The sequence below is a fragment of the Elephas maximus genome, chromosome 6 (genome assembly GCF_024166365.1).
Source record: "Elephas maximus indicus isolate mEleMax1 chromosome 6, mEleMax1 primary haplotype, whole genome shotgun sequence".
NCBI lineage: Eukaryota > Metazoa > Chordata > Mammalia > Proboscidea > Elephantidae > Elephas > Elephas maximus.
In genome coordinates, this window is record NC_064824.1 from 56,741,837 (window position 1) to 56,758,927 (window position 17,091).

Here is a 17,091-nt window from a genome sequence, read left to right on the forward strand (position 1 = left end):
AGTGTTATTTTTCAATATGTTTTGCAGTCTTTTAGCTAAGTATTAAAATCAACTTAAATTTAATTACCTCATCTTCACAGATATCAGTCTTCTTTCCTTTTTTGTCTTCTTTATCTTCTTCATCCTCATCATCTTCATCAGCTTGGTCATCACTATCATCATCATCATCATCATCATAATCACTGTCTCCTCCCTTTCTTCTTCGCTTGCGTCCTGGAGTGGGCGTGCCCAAGGGATGTTGTTCTTCCCCGAGATCAATGCCACCTGAAGCATCTCTTTTCCCTGTTTTCTTAGCATGAATGATTCTGAGCCTATAAAGATGACAAAAATCATGATCATGGAAGAGAAGAAGAGGCTTCTCCCTATACTTTTTAAAGAGCATAACATGAGTTTTAAGCAAAAATACCTTATGGTGTTTCTGCTACATTAAGCAATAAATCATTAACAACACAAATTGGAATGAGGAAAATTTAAGAAATGTGTTTTACATAAATTACAGAATATATTAGCTTTCAAGAGTTATTCTACATACCTCTTTGGAATTAAACCACATCAAAAAAATAAAACTTAGAAAGCTGAAAAGATTAGCTCTAATAATGGCCAAGAGATAATTTCTGATCCCATACTATCAGATTGAATACATTTCAGTTCAAATGACTGTGAAGAAACTATCCTCTTAGCATTGAGGTCTGAGTAATTTCAGCATTATATTTCCTGGCAGGAAGCTAATTAAGTTTTAATGTTGAATAAGTTTGGCTATATTAGACTCTCCTCAAAAGCAAACTTTAATTAGAAAGCAATTAAGAGAAAAGTGGCTGTTCCAAACAGATTCTATTCATGACAAAAACAACATGATAGCAACAAAAATCTTTGAAAATGTGATTGCTTAACTTCTTTGAAAGAAAAAAGATAAAGTGACTTTCTTCTAAGTTTGAAGCATATGAGCTCAACGAATCTCGTTATATCTTTTGTCCATTGCAGATTCTGGTCCTAAGCTTTATTAATTTCATATTCCATTCTAATTACCTTTTCTAATTCTTACATAAAATAGTTTAATTTCTGTCTTTGCAATTTGTATGTATTACTGGGAAACTTGAACAAAGCGGAAACAGTATGTTAATTTTAATAAAATAAGACTTACTTGCGAAGTTTACCTTCTACCACCCACTTATCTCTCCTCAAGTTTGACATATAATCAATGTTCTTGTCGATTTCACTGCCAATGCACAAATTTAGTAAAAGACATTAATTAAACCCAATTAAGCCAATGCATTTTCATACATAAAAATGATTCAGTTGACCTTGTGTGTATATACATACGCATGTGCATGTGTTTATACATACGTGTACATATGTGTTGAAAAATTATAATTTCTTCAATGGATACAACATTAGTATCATTAGAAAATTCATTGTGGTTTTCTACCTTAAAGCAAGAAAGGAACTACCCACGAATTACCTCAGGATTACAGCAGTCCAAGTTTTGGTTTGCATATACTTAAGATCTGATAATTTCCAAAGCCATAGCAGTAGATCAGAATATACATATTTAAATAAGTACATGTCATATACATATATACAAACAGTATACATGCATATAAATGTCCAAGCAAAAACTGACAATATTATGGCATCTGGTGATGGTACTAAGTCAAACAGTAGTACATCTCCTTATAAGGTAGAACCGTATGTATTCTTTACATTGAATTGGTGTGTGTATGTGCTTTTAAAGTTAAGTGCTACTCAGTATTACTATTTGTTGTCAAGTTTGTGCTCAGTGAAATTATACACTCATGAAATTGTAAAACGTAAACGCTATCACACTTTTTGGGAGTGACTGCCAATGAAGAGCAAAAACAAAGAAAAATTATATTAATACAATATTATAGCTAAGATAAGCACAGAAAATTTAAAATGTTCAGAAATGGTAGAAATGGCTGGCCCTGAATATTTGGATTAACCTCCTTCCTAGAAAGATAAAGGATTAAAAGGAACATAATTAAAATCTGTAAGATAATGAAAAACAAGAACAATATGAACATGAATTGGTTCACCAAATCTTAAAATTCTAGAGCGAAGGACTTGCTTTGAATCTTAAGGGAGATTAAGTACTTTTAAAAAAGTACTAATTGATACATTGATAAACTAATAATCTAAAGTTGTATTAGCATATAATAAAATAAAAAGGGGTTAGATAGTTTTATGGAAACCCTGGTGGCACAATGGTAAGGAATTCGGCTGCTAACCAAAAGGTCGGCAGTTGGAATCCAGCAGGCACTCCTTGGAAATGATACAGGGGGGGTTCTATTCTGTCCTGTAGGGTCGCTATGAGTCGGAATTGATTTGAGGGCAACAGGTTTGGTTTTTTTGTTTTGTTTTGTTTTAGATAGTTCTATGGATATTTACTAAGGAAAATCAGGTATTTCTCTGTCCTCAAAAGATTTCAAGGAAAGAAAAATCCTGGGTTCTTGCAATGCTGCTGGGTTCTGGTGCCACTGTAAGAAAAGAAATTTTTTTTTTCCAGTACATAGAGGCTAAAATTATTGAACAAACAAAAGAGGTTACCAAGACTATATACTGTATGATCCAAATTTTCTTTTCAAAAGACTATAAAGAAGTATACATTAAACTAGTATTAGTGGTCATTTCTGAATAGTGAGATTAAGTGTAAGTCTAATTGTCTTCTTAGTGTTAGTCTGTAAGTTATACATTTTCTATAAGTAATTTATATAATTTTGTGATCGGACAAATTAAAAACAGAAAAGAATCACCAGAAAAGACTGGGCGTACGCTTACCTCACCACACTCTTGCTGCATGCTAGTTCGTTGATCAGGAAAGCCAGGACTGAGGCTTTCTGCTCTGGCGTGTGGGCCTGAAAAGCTTTGGTCTTCAGGCTTTCGGTAAGCTCGGTTTGTCCACAGTGGGCTTCCATGAAAATCTGCAAAATCTCGGAAACATTGTCTCGATTGACACCAACATTCAGCAAATGCTCTCCAAGAGCTGTTTTGGCCTAAAAAAGTTTAATGTTTTTATCAGTATTGATCACAACCATTCATTCATATCATAAAAACAGTAAGATTACAAAATACTGGTATTATCTGGTTTACGTATTACTGACAAGGATTTTATTCACATTTTTGATGAAGTGAAGATTAAAACAGGCAACAGGTGGTAGAAAACTACTCAAATACGTCTATCTTTTGGTTCCTTCTTTAAATCCTTGGTTAAAAGTCAGGCAGGAAGAAGAGTAAGTATATTCATGTGTAGCAGAAGTTATAAATCATCTATCACAACTTCTCTGACAAGAGAAACTACTCCAAGTTTGTCCCAGGCTAGTGAGGTTCAAAAGCATAATTATTGATGCTGTGTTTTCTGGCTTTATGGTATCATGGGTTTTGTTGCCTGGTCTACTGAATGAATGGGGAGATGGAGGAAAAACTACAGGTGCTTCTTAAAGACTTTTTCTCTACAATATTATCTAGAGCAAAGCTGACTGGAATGTGTATGTTAACTGAATTAAGATCAATTTGAATTTATTGAGTATCCACTAAGCAATACAGAGCTAATGTGCTGGTCTGTAGGTGCCTTGATTAGCCTCACATTATTCACAGTGATTCAGAGAGAATGAAGTATAATTTCAGAAGGCACACACAATTTTTAATTGTTTTATGAATTACGAATTCTGTGGTTTCGTTGAGTACCATTTGGGTAATTCCCCTAACCAATGTGGTCTTTGCCTAAAGCTAGAGAAGCTCTTGGGAACAGCCCACATTCTTTAGGCTTTATAAATTAGGTTTTTCTAGTTTTGCATCAAAAATAACCAGAAGCAAACCTACGTTTAACCTTGTGAGACATGCGGAAAAATGGGATCAGTCTATACAACCTTCTGCTAATACTCATAGCTAGCTATCAATACACTAATAGTAAAAGAATTTTTAAGGTTTTTTTTTTTTTTTTTTTTTTAATATTTTGTTTTTTTTACCTTGTATCCTGTAATTAGACCTGGATCACATACAGCAGCTGAGAGGAGCCTCACAAGCAAGTCTTGTACTTCACCCATGCTGTCCCCTATATTTAGCAATCCCTCTTGAAGAACACTCAGGTTTGGAACATCAATATTCACATCAAAGCCCAAAACTTTACCAAAGTTTCGTAAGAACTGCACCACCATGAGACAGTCTGAAAATGTACTTCCAGAGAGAACAAGTCCTGGAATACGAGGCAACTCTGGCAAAGGCTGGAAATAAAATAAATACATTCATAAATAAAATACATTTAAAATTTAAAGAACCATGATTTTCTGAATTACAATAAGCTGCTATCTTTCTTTCACTTGTACTGGTGGTTTTCCCTCTTGTGGTAAACTCCCTGGAGGCATTTCTGCCACCCTCATCGTACTGAGCATAGGGTCTTGAACACAAGTAACCACTCAATAAATTCTGGAAGAACTCAGTATGAACTCAGATCTCTGCAAAGGAGAATACTAATTTTAATTAACTTACATATTGATAAAACAGATTATAATCACTGAAACAAAAGTTAAATAACATGTAAGAAATAAACATTGCAACACTACTTTACCATGGACATACTTAGTAGGGTATGTGAGCTGCTTTCTTCTAATGACGGAGACTGATTTATAATTCACACCTTTCTGGTAGCTCAGAAACTAACACTGTGCATCTGTGGGCTGTGCAGTCTGAGAGAGTGGTGCCATCTGTGGCTAACAACTGCAGATAAATGACTAGGCCTACATGATTAGAACCCATAATCCTGAACATAAACCCAGTTATAATGCAACCCACAATCTTTAGGTTTCCCTGTATTTAGTGAAACACTGAGTTTTAGTATTAAAGATAAAAAAAAAAGCTGCCTCTGTTTAAATATGTTCACATATTAACATTTTAATGACTAAACTGTATTACCAGTTTGCCACGGACATTTTAAAAATTCAAATAGGTAATCTATTAAAAACATTTTTGTCCATGGATGGGACTCAATAAAACTACTTTAAATTTTGACTGGAAAAAAATGTGACTTGTAAATATTTCTATTTATCTGAATTAGTCCTTGTTCAAAAATGTTTCTTACCCTGCAACTACTAACTATCCAAAGGCTTCTTCTACTAATATTGTGTGGATAATACCTAATACCATACAAATGTTTTATATTTCATTTGAAAAATAGTTAAATCTGAGTTTTCTTTTTTTCCTGAACCATATCAGACATGCATTTACATATAATTCTAACATAATTTATATGACAAAGCTAAGAAAAGCATAGTTTAAAATGGACTTCAATATTTGAGACTTATATATTTACAATGTGTGTCATATAAATAAAAATAAAAGATGCAAGAAAATAAAGCTTACTTAGGATTTTAAAAGTGTGCTCAGTATGAGCTCATCAAATGTGTTGACCTATATAACTATAATGTACAGGTTGCTATGAGCCGGAATTTGAGATAATGCACTTAGGAAATTTTAAACACCCAGATGACTAAAGCTAGTAAGTATACTTTCATTTTTATTCAAAAGCATTTATGCTAAGTAGATAAATGAAATATTAATATAATTCAATCTCTAGTAGGGTTATTAAAAGTTTGCTTTAAGCATCATAGGAAAGAGTTTATATAAATCAAGGGACAATCACTATTCGTATCTGAGATGAATATGGTCCATAAGTAAATATGGATGATCTTGACCAAGCATAACAAGTTATTGCAACAGTATAATAGTGATGATTTGTGTTATTAATATAATTTTCTAGAAGTGCCATTTTCTTGAATATAGTAAAAATAACTGATTTTTACTTAAAGTATGGGAAATCATGCTGGTTGCCAGGATTATTTTGATCTTTCTACATTTCCACTTTTGTGTATTTTTGCAGCCTTATATGTATGTGAAACACTACAGAAGAGAAAACACAGAAGAAGTACTTTAACTTGTTGGCGTTGAGTCGATTCCAACTCATAGCGACCCTATAGGACAGAGTAGAACTGCCCCATACGGTTTCAAAAGAGCACCTGGTGGAATCAAACTGCCGGCCTTTTGGTCAGCAGCCATAGCACTTAACTACTACGCCACCGGGGTTTCCAAGAAGTACTTTAGTTGTACACAATTTCTTGGTTTTCAGGATGATACACAGTATGGATTCAGGAGTCTAACAAACCGGAGTTTGGATCTAAATTGCCATTTATTAGGTGGGCAATCTTGGGAAAGTTCTTTAACCTCTTTGTGTCTCAGTTTTCTCATCTGTAAATGGAGATAAATACCAACTTCACAGGAATGTGATGAGATCAAATGAAAGACTCCAAATAAAGCACTTAGCGTAGTACCTGGCATGTAGTAAACATGCTCAAAAAAAGGTTAGCTACTGTTAGTAAAGCACTGAGTGAGGTTATAAACAATAAATCCTAATTTATTTACATATACATGGGGTGAGGGTGAGGAGGACTTAGGTCTTTCTGAGCCTGAAGGCCTGGGACAAACCAAATGAAACATGGATAACCTATCTACCTTTATAATTCTTCGTAGATTTTTGCAGTACTTCCAATTAAATTAGAAAGGTTCATTAGTTATATATTAAGAACTGCCATTATCAGTACAGGAGCTCTAGAGAGGTTTACTGGTGGGCCATCCAGGAGAAGCACATTGACCTAGGCTTGGAAATTCAGTGCTCTAGTTAAAAACAAAAAGCTTTCATAATGGCAGCTCTGGCAAAGGAATCAGGTGAGAACACGGGGAAAATTAACATTTTTTAATGAAATGATTCCCACGATATATAGATTACCTTTTGGTCTGCTAAGCACATGTCTTCATTAGGCTTCTTTAGTTCCTTTGCCATTTCTAACTCTAATCTTCTTTGTTCTAGTTTGCGTTCCTTATTTAATCTTTTCTCATCACGTTTTTCTTGCTTCAACCGTTCCTTTTCCTTAAAAAGAAAATCATGTCCACATATTCTCCTTAATCACTGTATGTGTTTGAAAAAAACTCCAGTTAAAATCTAAAAGGCAATCAAAGTATTACTATTTCCATGAACAGAGTACAGATTTTCTCTTAGGTTTAGAAGTAGATATGGAATTGTATAGCAATTAGTTACTTTGCTTTTCATTATTCTCACCCCTTGAATTTTAAACTAATCTTATGACTATATACATTTAATATTAATATTAGCATCCATGCAAATTATTTCATTATTTAAAACGTATTCAAATCATTCCTAGGTTTGTAACATGGGAATAAAATATGTATTAATAAAAACACGTATATAAAATGCATTTGGGCAACTACATATTTAAAAAATAAAGATAACAAGTTATTAACATAAAATTTTGTGTAGCTCCAGGAGGCAAGGCAGGATTTACAGTAGGAAAGCAGAAGCAACATGTTTGAATTTGCAAAAGCAGTTCTTTCAAAGTGAATTAGCCAGTCTTTTTTTCTTAAGATAGCAGCTGTGATGAAATCAAAATATTTACTATTTACCACCATAAACAACACTTAAGAGAATATAAAGTAGGTTCTGAAGGCAATTCAAAAAGCATTAAAAAATATTTAGTGTAATGGCAACAATATGGAAATAACTTTTATCTCCCTGTTGTAAAGGATGATATTGTATCAGAAGAAAAAGTGAGAAACTTTGTCGTAAAACCAGAACCATTATTTTATTGTCATACCTCAAACAAAAATAAGAGTAGAATTATCAGGCAATGCTAACCTATTACCTCCCCCCCCCCCATATACCCTAGGCTTTACTGTTGGATTTATTTTTGTAAAGCCTAGCTTTGGTCATATCCTTGCTTGATTAAAAAAATCTTTCAATTTTCTATCAAAATAAGGTCGAACTCCTTACTTTTTAATTTGGACTCTTTTCCAACCTTATCCCCCACTTCTGTCTTCTACGTAGATTTAATCAAACTATTTGCTATTTCTGATAAGCCAAAAAACCCGTTGCCATTGAATCAATTTTGACTCACAGTGACCCTGTAGGACAGGGTCCCATAGGGTTTCTAAGTAACAGATGGAGGATTTGAACTGCCAACCATTTGGTTAGCAGCTGAGCTCTTAACTACTACACCACCAAGGCTCCACTATTCCTGACAGACATATCTTATTTTGTGACCTCCTTATATTGGAGCACTCTGATCAGGAAGGTCATTACTCTCATCTTGCATATCTAAATCCTAATTAAACACTACCACCTCCTCGCTCTTAGACCAAATAACTAATTATTTTTGCCCATATCCTAATCCTATCCTACCCTAATAACACTGTCAACTCCTCAAGACAAGAACTATATTATTCCATTTTTACAGTCCCATGGTACATTAAACTTATGAGATAAATTCAACAATAAGTTGAATGATAAATTCAACAATAAGTTTACCATTATATCCCACATTTTATGTGCATTCATTTTTGGTATGAGCTAGGAGGAAAACACTGAAAAATACCTGGATACAAGGAACACTTCTTCTTTTTTTAACATCAGTTTTTAAATTTTTTTAGTAACAGTATCTGTGTGTGTGCGGGTGTGGTGGGGGCGGGGGAGTGCGGGGTGTTAGTTTTCTTTTTTGTTTTTCTTAATTCCTTAGGAGTGGTTCTGGTGACTCGGGGCAGACATTTGCGATGGGGCAAGTAGTAATGGTGATGAGGAAGTCAGAGTTACTGACTTCCTGTGTTTTCTTGGTGCTGGGCAAGAGAGTCGGGAGGAGAGAGGAGACACGGGTGGGAAAAGACTACCTAAGAACTCCTTAGAATCTCTCTCACCCACTGGTTTACATCTCCATTCCCACTGGTAAGGTTAAAAAACCAAAAGCCAAACCCACTGCTGTCGAGTCGATTTTGACTCATAGCGACCCTGTAGGACAGAGTAGAACTGCCCCATAGAGCTTCCAAGGAGCACCTGGTGGATTCGAACTGCTGACCTTCGGGTTGGCAGCCGTTGCACTTAACCACTGCGCCACCAAGGTTAGAGGTATTAAAACATAAATTAGGAGGGGATGAAAGCCTATCCTCCAGAAATCGTCTTCTATGTCTTCCTTTTTTGTTTTTTAATACATAAGCAGCCTGCAGTGGAAAGATCAAGAGAATATAAAAGAAAAGGCAGAAAATCTTAATTTTTTCTCTCCATTCTACCCATCTCCTTCTTGAAGACACTATTCAATGGCAATGATAATGGCAAGGAGATAAAACATTTTGAGAAAACTACATTTAGCTGCCAATTACAATGCTAACTTCAATCCCATATCTCTCTAAATTCTCCACCAACCGTTACTAAATCTGGCTCTTTTATGTCCTCCAGTGTTTATTGCTGCTTTATCTTTTCCTGTACTTTGCCTTATAGTAACTTTTAGAATCCCTCATTCTGTTAGCTCTGTCCTTAGTATTATTAATCACAAGCTACTTGCTTGTATGATAAGTCTTTTCTTGACTTTGTGCTTGACTACTAACCTAAAGGTTGGCAGTTTGAATCCACCCAGTTGCTCTGTGGAAGAAAGGCCTAGCAATCTGCTTCCTTAAAGACAACCGTTGTTGTTATTAGTGGCTGTGGAGTCAATTTCGACTCAGGTGAGCCCATGTGAAAAGATTATGGCCAAGGAAACCTTATGGAGCAGTTCTACTCTGTAACACATGGGGTCGCTATAAGTTGGAATCAACTGGATGGCAACGGGTTTGTTGTTTTTGTTTTTCCTTTGGGATTTCCAAAAATCTCAGAAATCTGTGGAACTTTTATTACTTAAAGCATCAATTTTTGTCTGCTATTAAAAAAAAAAATTTATTAAAAAAATTTTTTTTATTAGGGATATTTCAGTGGAAAAATGGAGTCTCTAAATTCAGTATGAATTGTATAGGACTAACAGAAATCTTGTGGTTCTGGTACAAGATAATTCTCAAAGAACCAGAGCTTCTGGAGTCCACTAAACAGCCAACTAATATTTAGAATGGTATATAAGGCCAGTCAGAATCTAGCCCCTCACAAGTTCTGGTCTCAAATTTCCTAAGTCTGAGTGAATTGCTTACACTCCGGCAGCACTGTGTGAAACACCTATGTTGAGAAGATAGCGTTGCCAGTTTGAAGCTACTTGCTTGTATCGTAAGTCTTTTCTTGACAGATTAAGCTGCCATACTTGATCCTACATCTATTTTCCATAGTATTATATTTTATTATTATGTCAAATGTTATGATTTCACAACGTGACTTTTTGATTTTGCAAAGCCAGTTCACTATGGACCTCTAACCTATCAGAGATAAGATTTATTAAGCCTATTATAACATGAAAAGAATGTTAAATCATATTTTTATGCTAATATTAGTTAAATTTCTGGGCAATAACTTAGACTACCTACAAATGACTGCAGAATATACCGTATTTTTGGGCAAATAACAACCATATTCCATGTTTGTCTGCCAACCCTGTCCTCCCCGCCCCCCGCGAGGTATTTTCTAAACCCCATAGGCCAATTTTTTTTTTTTTAATTTATAGGGTCGTTATGAGTCGGAATCGACTCGACGGCACTGGGGCTGGGTAGCAACATGTAAAAAAAAAAAAAAAAAAAAAAAAATTGGCACAGTGGTGCTTACAAAAATACCTCACGGGGGAAGGTGCCACTGGCAAACAAACATAACCCACTGAAGGTGTGAATTACTGGAGTAAAAATGCGGTAGCTCCTGACTATATTTTAGATTCTAGTTTTTTATACCTTGGAAACTCTATGGGGCAGTTCTACTCTGTCCTATAGGGTTGCTATGAGTCGGAATCGACTCCACGGCACTGGGTACTGGGTTTTTATAAATAACTACTCATATAAGTAGTATAGGGTCACTATACTACTTCGAGTCGGAATCGACTCGAAGGCACTGGGTTTGGTTTTGGTTTTCGGTATAAATAACTATGGAGCCCTGGTGGAAAGTGGTTAAGAGCTGGGCTGCAAACTGAAGAGAGGTCACAGTTAGAATCCACCTTGGAAATCCTATCGGGCAGTTCTATTCCATCCTGTAATGGGTTTGGTGGTTTATAAATAATTACAAGCATCTTAGTATGCCTCCTCTCAAAAAAAATTTTTTTTACTACATTTCCCACCTTCCCCCCACCATAGTTTTCCAGATACAGAAATTCTTTAAATAAATGTGGATTCTTGGAATGTAATTCATCATGCATAATAAAATATTTTTTTATCATTCCAGTTAAAGTAATGGGATTTTCTGTATCAAAATATTACTAATATATTAGTTTAAAAGTCACTTAAAATTTCATTTCAAAGTTGAAACATCTTTTGATGGCAAACACATTAAATTTAAATTATTCTAAACAGTATAAGATGCGTAGGGAGAAAAAACAAAAGCTTTTTACTCACATGAAAAGATTATTTTAGACACTATACAAAAAAAAAAAAACTATAGAAGAATAAATAAAAGTTTTCCAGAAATCTATAGCACAGTATTAAATGTATGAAATAATGTTTTTCTATTTCAGAATTATGTAAGTTTAAAAAGCAAACAAGGAATTTGGTCAATCAGATGGCTTTGACCTGTTATTGTAAAGTTTACAACTTATAAGATTACAAAACAGGCCATTTTTAAGAGACTATGTTGCAAAAACATCTACGTTTTTGCATTTTACGATTCTACTGGGTCTCTTAGGTGTTTGTTCTGGGCATAATTAGAAGAATACATTTCTTTTGACAGCAACTGGTACTCAAATTTAAAAGACATAAATATAATTTAAGAGGAATAGGTTTACCTCAGGGTACAAGAGGAATAAAAGTGTAAGTAAGATTAATAATACAAGTGATTTATAAAATACAAAATGTAAAGAACAAAAATGATACTGTTTTATGATCACATGTTGAGTACAAGGAGATCAGGAGTAATTTTTTAAATGAACACACCATTCTTACATTTTAATTTTACATTTAAAATATAAAAATTAAAGAAATGAAAAAAGTATGTATCAGATAATTGAGGAAACCCTGAAGGTACTTCTTATATTTTATAGGTATAAAGTAATTACATTTAAAAAGAATATAATCTTCCAGTTATCACAATTTCTTAAGACTCACCAAAGTATTACATGAAAAATTCTGTATTTCCTTTAGATTAAGTGTCTTTAAATACTGTTTAGAATAGCTACAGCTATAGAAATGCTGTCTAAATTCAAACCAAAATGTTAATACTTGAGTCAGATAATTCAGAGATTTAATATTTCTACATTAAATTGATGACAATGCTTTCTCAAATCTATTGTTACATAACATTTAACACTTTATTGAGGAGCTACCATGAAATCATTCCACATTTGTTTTTAGAGACATTTTAAAAACTAAATACGTTTGTATATTGTGTTTCTAACTGAAACATGGGTTTATTTAAATAAAATTGTCTATATTGCAAAAGTGCAAAAGTACAATCCTGCTTTTTATTTTTCACTAAATAATGATTGGTAAAAATATAGAATTATGAAATACTCTCATCACTTGAATCATTGGGGGGCTGTGAATTTTTCTACTTTCAAATTGCTTATTAGATGACTTCTGGAACCTGAACTACTGTCTTGCATTTTATGGTTTTGTCTCCTAAAGTGCTGACACACTCATTCTCTGATAGATGCATGTTTAACAACCTTTTGTAGTTTATTGATCCCTGGGGAAACATAGAAAAGACCCTGTTACCATTACTATGGTTTTTTCTCAGTTAATAGGAGTAAAGTAATTTGTGACTGGTATAGTTTGAAGTTTTTACAGATGAAACAGTAGATTTTGAGTTAAATTTTACTTTCTCATGTTGTTCAAACTGCCTTATGCTTCCAGTGATCGTTAATAATGAAAGCAGAAGTATTTCATATTGCCTGAATTATACTAGGAAGTAATAAGCCTTTTTAATTCATGAAGCTGAGGAATATTCTTCTTATACTATGTTAATGAAAATATTTATGAGCTATTATGATATGCTGTCTCTTTAAAATTAATATAACAATAACTAAGATAAGTTACATAACTCTGAACTTTCTTACTAATTGCAGATTTACATAAAGAAAAACTACAGAAATTAGATTTTTAAATTACAGAACAAATAGAAATTTGGGATCTTTTTTTAGTGAAAAAAAAAATATTAAGAGTACTAAGTTAAAAAGGAAGATCAGCAAAGTTTACACAAATAATCAGAACAGTGGTGACTGTGTTCCCTCCTTTGATGACTGCAGGGAGCTTCTCTGAATAGTTAGAGATGCCGTAGGAGATTATTAATTAATGAGGTAAAGGCAATACTTTTTAAAACATCATTATTCTTCAAACACTACTCACAAGATGTGCATTTTTATTATCCTCTATTTTTCTTTCTTTTCAATCTAATAACTAAAGGTCTAAAGGTATTAAAGTTTATAATGAAGGGCTACACATAAGCCAGTTCAGAATTTTGAACTGGCCTTGCCTGAGTTTTATACGGACTTATAATAAACTTACTTCTTTCGGTAGTTAGTAATAGAAAAAAAATGACAGATACAGGCTCATTGTTTGGAGGTAACAGGAAGCAGAATAAAAAGCCAAGATACGCCCACTATTGGCATTGCAGTAGTTATAGCTTGTGCATGTTAAATAATAATGAGGAAATGGACAAATACAAATAGGAATATTTTGTTAATACCCACTGAGGGGTAAGTTTACGTAAAAGACTGGGTGCAAGTTTGAATCTTCCGTAAAAACATGCCTAGATGTTGCTTAACTGTTTATACACTATAAAATTTTCTCTCTTTCATATGATTATAAAAATCTTGAATATTCTTTTTGTCTTTCTCACAGTTTCCAATACAATGCTAGGCACAGTAGTAATTTAAGAAATTTTAAAAAGTACTTAGTTGATCACAGATCAATAGAGGGACATAATTTAAAATCAGAACGACCGATAAAACTACCCAGCCTCTGAGCAGTACTGTTCCCCCACAGGAAAATGACATTTTTATAATTTCACTATCTATATATGTATCTTTCAAAATGTAGTTTAATTTTGCTTGTTTTTGAAATTTATAAAAATGGGATCACATTGTATTCGTGTTTGAATTATTTTGGCTCAACATTTACGTATGTGATTTATGCATGTTGTTCTATGCTCTTGTTTATTCTTTCATTCTGTAGGGTATGCTATTACAAGAATGACTAAAAACAATTTATTCTTTCTATTGTTGATGGAAATTTGAGTTGCTATTGTTTTTGGCTGTTATGAATAATGCTGCTATGAGCATACTCTAATATTCTCCTGGAGCACACGTCCAAGAAGTTTTGCAAGGTACAGAGCAAGATTTTTCTACCTTGGCACTACTGACATTTTGAGCCAGGTTAATTCTTTGTTGTGGGGGCTCTCCTGTGACTTGTAGGAGGCTTAGCAGCACCCCTAGCTTCTGCCCATTATGTGACAGTAGCACTCTCCCAGTTGTAACCATATATATCTTCAGACATTGCCAAATATCCCTTGAGGGCAAAATCGCCCCTGGTTTTGATAGATTTTTGGAAGATTTAATTTTAATTAGTCCCATTTATCCTGTACTGCTCCCCCCCCCCCCCCCCAACACTCAACCCAGGTTTTATCCACCTTGCTTCAGCAGCTTTTTTCACTTTCCTCCCAGGCCATGGAAGGCAAATATGAAAACCAATAATAAGGGTAATGTCTTTGGAGCCTTTCAGGTACCCTTTTCACCTGGACATTTACTCCCTCAGATCATCTACTCACACTATATTCTTGGGTTCCCCTTCTACTAAATCCTAGTATGTCTGGAGATAATGCTCTGGGTTTTTTGATTACTTTGCCTTCCCTTCCTTAACTGTCTTCCTAGCCAGGAAATACCAAAATGACAAGCCCTGGTTATTTTTACTTCTTCTAATAAGAAATAAACTTGGTAAGGAAGAATTTGTCCTTTGAGGAGTTCTTCAGGTCTTTCTCTAAGTTACTAATTGTTCTCTAGGCTTCCATCTCTCCAGATTGGAGGATAGCAGGCTCAGCGTTCATGGTTTTAATTAATCTCCCTCCCTACCCTTCCCACCATCATACTGATTGCAGAAAGGACAGAGATAGCAGCCATGCCAATTCATGGAATCTGTTACCTCTCTCTCTTTCCCTGGCCATCATTTTTCAGAGATACGGTTATAATTCCATGCATAGAATTCCATTATTATATTTTGTACATAGGGTGCCAAAAGGCCTGGATAATCAACAGGTTAGGGAAAAAAGAGAGCAGGAAAAACATGATTGCTGGAAAAGACCTTAGAAGTAACTTAAGTTAGTAGTTCCCAGCCCTGGCTATGAAGCTTGCTAGCTCCACTCTATATAGCAAATATGTATGTAGTAAGCACATTGTACCCAGCACATGGCCAGACATTATCCTAAGAACTTTGCACATATACACACACCCAGACACACAATCACCATAATCCTATGATATAGGAACTAGTCTTACTTCTATTCTACAGATGAAAAAACTGAGTCACACATACAAAAAAAAAAAAAAAAAAACAAACCCAGTGCCATCGAGTCAATTCTGACTCATAGCGAGCCTCTGGGACGGAGCAGGACTGCCCCATAGAGTTTTAAAGGAGCACCTGGTGGATTCGAACTGCCGACCCTTTGGTTAGCAGCCATAGCACTTAACAACTACGCCACCAGAGTCACAGAGAGATTAAATCACTTGCCAAAGGTTATGTAGTTGGAAAATAATGAAACTAGATTTCAAACCTAGGTAATCTGTCTATAATGTCCATGTTCTTAAAGGATACACATAATAAATCTATACTGATTACTTAAGTCAGAGCCTCAAAGTATTGAGGCCAAAATACCTCTCAACTTCTAGACTAGTGTCATTTTCATTAACTCTTGTTTACTATTTAGCTCACTTGATAATCACATAACCTTAGGGGTAAAATGTGCTGAAAAGGTAAAGCGAGTTGGTGGCAAACCCAGAATGGAAGTCTGAACGTTGTTCAACCTCCAAAGCCCTGATTATAATGGCCATTGCTCTTTTCAACTGCTTTAATGGAGAACGCATTCCTTTATAGTGTTTTCACCTTTAATTGATTTTTATTATGTTGCAAACAAGCTCATTTTGGCCTATGTCAATAATTCTCTTATTCCAAATTATCTATTAAAAGTCTATTTTAAGTAAAGTACTTAGGCTTAATTTTACACATAGAATGCTAAAGAATAATTTTGAGGGCAGTTCACTCTAAAGTCAATGGTTGGAATGATTAGTATTTGAATCAGGACACACAAGACTTATCTAGGAATGCTGTATTATTAGTAAATAGCTACTTTTATCTAAACCAATGCCATTCACTACACGAAAAAACGATTATTAAAACCTCGGCCAGGAAAATTAACACATACGTTGGAACCCTTTGTACATTTTTTTATGTTTTAACACTCAGTTACTATCTCTAACCTTTGGTTTGCTTATGAAAGCCAGTAAATCATAATAAACCCATACTCTGAAAAATTTATATTTAGAAGAGCCAATGCTTTAGGAAAAAAAAATTAATTTATGACAATATAATGTTTTTTTGCTGGAAACATACACTTACTTCTGCTTTTTTACGAGCTTCCATAGCTTTCATAAGCATCATATGTTGTCGCCTTCTCTCTCGTTCCTATTAGGCCAGATAAAATTAGGAAAATAACTCAACCACAGCTAACGATTTGATTTTTAAATGGAAAAAAACAAAACAAAACTTGGTATAGCATGTTTAGCATTTATAGACAAGTCACAGTAAATACTAAATATAGGACAAGAATGGCCAGTCTGTGCATGTTTTAGTTCAGGTTTAGAAAGCAAATACAAGAACAATCAAAAGCAAAAAGGTAAAGCAATGAACATGGAGACAGTGTAAACAGAAGCATACAAGATTTACTTATGGTCAGTTGTGATGCTCCTTCAAAAGCTGGCAGAACAAAAAGCATAATGGTTGGCTGGAACAGGTCAGTTACCTTACATCTGCTATTAGAAAAACCATAAATACTTACTATAGCCAATTAAACTAAAAGTTGTATTGTTCTTAAATTTTTAGATCAGGCAAAAATGGACTTATAATCATTTTCACTTCATGGTTTTA

At 34.2% G+C, this 17,091-nt stretch overlaps 1 protein-coding gene across 17 annotated transcripts in view; it reads right to left on the reverse strand.

Annotated features, from left to right (window-relative positions):
* The window catches only part of BAZ2B (bromodomain adjacent to zinc finger domain 2B), a 468,630-nt gene that overhangs the window by 48,665 nt on the left and 402,874 nt on the right, over positions 1 to 17,091 (reverse strand). For all 17 annotated transcript variants that reach the window (XM_049888762.1, XM_049888761.1, XM_049888760.1 and 14 more), the window contains 6 exons: positions 16,564 to 16,629; positions 6,794 to 6,934; positions 3,984 to 4,238; positions 2,797 to 3,011; positions 1,142 to 1,216; positions 68 to 311 (listed from right to left, as the gene is read on the reverse strand). In XM_049888762.1, coding sequence (XP_049744719.1) covers positions 68 to 311; positions 1,142 to 1,216; positions 2,797 to 3,011; positions 3,984 to 4,238; positions 6,794 to 6,934; positions 16,564 to 16,629 — 996 coding nt within the window. The remainder of the gene's footprint in view (positions 1 to 67; positions 312 to 1,141; positions 1,217 to 2,796; positions 3,012 to 3,983; positions 4,239 to 6,793; positions 6,935 to 16,563; positions 16,630 to 17,091) is intronic.